Source organism: Pteropus alecto, unplaced genomic scaffold, assembly GCF_000325575.1.
Source record: "Pteropus alecto unplaced genomic scaffold, ASM32557v1 scaffold478, whole genome shotgun sequence".
NCBI lineage: Eukaryota > Metazoa > Chordata > Mammalia > Chiroptera > Pteropodidae > Pteropus > Pteropus alecto.
Genome location: NW_006440655.1, coordinates 2,991 through 8,394, shown reverse-complemented (window position 1 = coordinate 8,394; position 5,404 = coordinate 2,991). Strand labels below are relative to the sequence as shown.

The 5,404-nt window shown below is 37.2% G+C and overlaps 1 gene segment (V, D, J or C); it reads left to right on the top strand.

Annotated features, from left to right (window-relative positions):
* Positions 1 to 3,914: 3,914 nt before the first annotated feature.
* LOC102892198 lies at positions 3,915 to 4,675 on the top strand. The segment is given in 2 exon segments: positions 3,915 to 4,022; positions 4,199 to 4,675. Coding segments are annotated over 2 exon segments (405 nt in total).
* The last annotated feature ends 729 nt before the right edge of the window (positions 4,676 to 5,404 follow it).

Genomic DNA, 5,404 nt, shown 5'->3' with positions numbered 1-5,404 from the left:
CCTTACCCTTTTCATACTTCCAATCTCAGATATTTTTGCTCCCACGGTGTGCTTCTCCCACAGAGTAACTTCTCTATTGGACTCCTGGACACTTTATTTAGTGTATGATTGTAAATATTGGTAATTTGGGGAGGGAGCTGAAGATGGTAGAAAATTCCTGGCTTGCCATTTTGATCTCAGTGATCTTAATTTGTATTTTTAAATAATCATGCAGAAAAATTGCCTATTTTTGGTGCACAATTCTATGAATTTTGAATCTGAATACATTGTATAGATCCTGTAACTGTCCCATGATCATGGTACAGAACAGCTCCATTGCTCCCCAAAATTCTTTTTTGTTGTCCTGTAGTAATTACACACTTGTCCATTCATAAGTTCTTGCAAACACTGTCTCTTCTGTATTTTTATCTTTTTAAGAGTGTCACATAAATGGAACCATACAACACATAAACTGTTGAGATGTTTGATCCTTAGTGAGAGGAAGCACATGCCTCTGGGCACATGTATGATTTCCTCCCCTGCCAAAATCTCTCAGTTTTTTCTATGCTTGGCATTTTAAACATTAAGTAAATTTTATTAGCCTAGTTCATCATTTCAAGTGTTTGAATTTCTATTGATGACGAATTTCTATCGATTCACTCTAGCAGTACCAAAGGGGTTATCGTTATTATTTGGCTTTCCCAGGACTTGGCATTGAATGACATCCAACAAGTCTTTACTTTGCTGCATAGCAATGGCTTTGTAAAGCTGAACTATAACATTAGCGTGGGGATTATCTCAAGTAAAGGCTGTACCTAAGCAAGTTATTTTATTAGTAAGAGAACAAAGTCAGTTACATCAGAAAAATCAAACATTCTAGTATCAAAATGTGAATGTATGTGTAAAAGTATGAAAAGTGGAAGAAAGCAAAGGAGAATATGACAATCAGTGGTTCCGATCATCTAGGAGAACTCTCTCCTAAGGGTATTGAGTAAAGATGTCTACTTTATGTAATTATATGCTTGTTTCAAGGATCTCGAATGAGTACTCATGTTTAGTGGACTGTCTGCTTCTGATGATGTCTGGAGAACTGCAGTTAAAGATTTCTAATGTAATTTTTCAACTCTTGTCTTTTAAGGATGCCATTCTAGTTGGGAAACATGCAGCCAAGGATCAATTTCTTGTACTTTAATCTACTGAACTGATAGTAAATAGTACCTAATAAGGTCATGTTACAGGTCGCAATGTGCAATGGCAATCTGTCTCTGAAATTCTTTTCAGAGCACCCATCAAATGTTTCAGGTCATGCAAAGGCTGATTAAAGAAAAGCAACCTATGGCTTTTGGTGGAAGGACTGGGTATCACAGGAATATTTTTCTAGTTGAGGGTGTGAAAGATTAAAAATGTATGGTTTGGGACACTCTGAGTTAGATAGGCCTATTGGTGACCAGTTCATAGTGATACAACATATAACTTTGTGAGGGGAGGAATGCAGGTCCATGAGAGGTAAGGAAAAAAAAATGCGTTAGTCCATTGGATTTTAGGAGTGTCTGATACAGTAATTCATTTCAGTTTTAATATTCCATTTGTTCTTTCCAGTTTTTCAGAAACTGGGGAGATGATAAGAAAAGCGAAGATTCTGTGTGAGGACAAAAGCTTATATAACTGTTCCCAAGAAATTTGTTGTCTGTATAGAGATAAATTGAACTGGCACAGGTGGTAAACAGAAAATCAAGTTGGTTTTTAACTACTGTGATGGCCGTGGGTTTTTGACAGGACAATGCATCAAGCCACATAGCAAACAAAATACTATTCCTACCACACATCATGTCCAATGGAGGGAATGCAATTGTGTACAATCATTTCAGATATACTCAAATGTTTCCTTGGGACAATATTCCAGTTTATATCTTTCATGCATAGTTTTCTATGGGATTTTGTTCTTTCCAAGAAACTCATGAATTGGCCCCAATCTCTGCCATCCTAGAAAGGTTTCCCCACCAGAGTGTGTTTATTATTGCGGACAATATATCACTACTGTGATCTGTTGTCTTTGGAGGAATTTAGCAGATGTTCATTGAAGAACATTTGGCTTCCTAAGGCAGCCTTTCTGGCTTTAATATATCTTGTCCTCATGGATCACAGAAATCAGTAATTCCTCAAGATTCTTCATAATACCGGGGGCCAAGTTTTCTTTTCCGTGGAATTGTCTTTATGTTTTCCAATTGTTGCTTGCGTAAGAACTCGAGTCAGAAAAGCATGTTTAGCACAACATTTAGCTCAAGAACATTTTCCTAGTTTTCCAGTGTCTTTTATAATGTGAGATTTTGTTCATTATGACAAAAATTTTTCTGAGTAGCATGAACATATCAAATAATTCATGTATTTGCTGCACATTTTCAATGGAGATTCATGAAACACATGAGAGTGTTCTGAAAATATTAAGATGGTTAAAATAACTGCATTTTCATCATATTATTTTAAAGATGTGAGCTACATTAAAACTTATGACCACCCTGTATATATTTACAATTTAATCTGCCCAGGAGAAATGTACAAGTTCTGTTACTTGAGCCAATTGTGCTTCTGCTAAGGGAGCAGAATTTATAAAGTTGTCTGCAGTAATCAGCCTGATTTTGTCCCTTTCAATGATTGATGTAAGATGTTACAAAACCTATTAGGGAAGATTTTGGTAAGGGAGAGTCCATATTATCTGTTATGGACAGGAACCTTCTTAAATGACAGAAGTACAGTGAGATTCTTTTAATTGAAAAGTTTAACAGAATTAAATCATATGAGGAAAAATAAATAATATTTTATAGTTATTCAACCAACTGTTAGATAAATATTGGCTGTTTTTAGATAGGAGAACAATTCGTATGGTATGTGATACCATCAGATTTCTCAGTGATTCCAGTGCAAGATCTGAAGATGCTTCAACCAACTTAGCTGAGGCTACAATAACTTTGAGACACGAAGAGAAGTTTTGGCTACTGTATCAAGAGACCGGCAATGCTAGGCAATGGGGCTTTGTTGTTTGGCACATTGTTGAGTAATATCCTTAGTCATGGCTTCCTTTTTACATTCATACACAATGGTCTATTGCAATCAGTGATTCTATGGAGGTCTCTGGGGTCACCTAAGATATATTCCCTTTAGAGCTAGGCATACAGAAAGAATATAGAGGCTTGTTCAGAACCTTCTAGGGTCCTGATTGAAGTAATGGGGAAAATGTAAGTTTAAAATCCCAATAACTGAATGACCAAACTCTGGTGTCTTATCTGGCCTTTCTGAGCAGAGCTGAGTTATCAATGTAAACAGAGAAGAGAATGGGACCTCTGTGATAAGAGTGCATATCTGAGGGTTTTATTTTATTTTTCAGCAGAGGGAGATTAGTTTTTTCCCTGCTATTTGCACAGGATAGGTAACTGAACAGACATCAGCAGTGAGCAGGAATATTGCCATAATAATTGGTAGATCAGAACTACAGCGATTAGCATAAATAGCTTTGACTTTTATCAGAAACTGATTTATTTCTACCTTAAGTGACACTACAGCATGCACAGATGTGAAGATACATCAGTATTACATCTTATGTTGTTTCTATAATCTATTACATAGAGTATTTTTAAGTAAGTGCCACCATTCAGTTTCATCACAGATGCAATGACTGAATATAGCAGTTGGTCAATTATCAGTCCTCTGTTTAATATAAAACTTTACTCATGTTTATTTTGAGATGTATTTGTTTTTAAATTAAGAGTTGGTTGATGAAAAAGGAAATTTCTGTTGGGTGAGACTCTCAGCCAGTACATAGAGAATTTGACGTGACCCCCACAAACTTGTTACACCAGGAAACCCGTTTCCTGTTCTGGGGCAGCAGCAACACAGAGCCCAGCATTTCTTCTCTCTCTCTGTCAGAGTCACCTCACCTTTCAGAGCCTTGAAACTGAAGAACAAGAAGATATTTTCTGTCTAGTGAAAGAACACGAACATGTTGCTCTCCAGATTTCTGGAGGTGGTCATAGCTTCAGTGTGGCTAGGTAAGGGTGGCCCTAGTGGGAATGAGTTTCTTCTGTGACTCAAGGTCTGGGGATCCAGGCAGTATATTATGGGTACCCTGGGAAGGAAAGGTGGCCAGGTATATAAAAGATTTTTTTTTCTGCCACACCACTTATCCCAGTTTTTTTTATTATTGCATTGTTCTTTTTTTTTTCAGGATCCAGTATTGCCCAGAAGGTAACTCAAGGCCAACGGGCAATGTTAGTGCAGGAGAAGGAGGCCGTGACCCTGGACTGCAGATATGACACCAGTGTTACAAGTTATACCTTATTCTGGTACAAACAACCCAGCAGTGGGGGGATGATTTTCCTTATTCGTCAGGACTCTTACAGCAAGCAAAATGCCACAGAAGGTCGCTACTCGTTGAATTTTCAGAAAGCAAAGAACTCCATCAACCTTGTCATCTCAGCTGCACAGCTGGAGGACTCCGCATTGTATTTCTGTGCCTTGAGTGAGCCCACAGTGAGAAGTGTGTGGGAGGAAGGTATACCAAAACCCCAGGGCTCTGCCTGATGCATTACCTGCTGTAGGGACCAAGGCTGAGAATTGCCATCACCGACAGGAAGTAGTGAGGGCTGTGGCAGCACAGGTGTCAGTAGAGTCTGAGAGAATACACTCTAAGAAAATACTTATCTAGGTTCGTAAACTATGTGTAGAGTTATCGTTTATCAAAAACATTCTTATCCTTAGAAATTTGGGTTGCAATTGTTTATTGAAGCAAAGCATAGCTACGATAAACAATTTGTTATTTGGTGATAGATTGAGCTAGACAAATTGACTAAGTAAATTCAGAAACATCTGACAGAGAAATCAGTAAAAATACGTGTGAATTGTTGAATTTTCAGATCAATTTGTTTAATAAATATTTATTGACTATATTTTGTGTTACAGGCAGTCTTTTAAAAAGGAAAACCATGAAATTTGTTTGTGGTTTTCCTTGTTGTATTTTATGCTGTTTTATGTTGTTTAATAAATTTGTTTAATATAGACTTATTAGTGGAGTTAAGAGTACTCTCATTTACTTTCTAAGGTGCCTACTATGTGACAAACTTTGTGCTAATGCTCTTTCCATCTTATTAAGAGTCTCTCATAGAAAAGCTCAGTTCCACAATGTTCATTTACCTGCCTCACCCCAATTTTATTCATAAAATAAGCAGTAATTTATGGTTCTAGTGGGACATTGTAAAAAAGCAGAGTGTGAATTATCTTTTTTCTCTGCTCTTGCCCCTCACTACTCATCCAAGAGCATTTTTTTTTTTGCCATCACGAGGCTTATTTGCATACCTCCAGGCTCTCTGTGTTCAATCAATGTTCCACAATCCAAAATCCTCATTCTCTCCGATTTCTTACCTTTCTCCAGTAA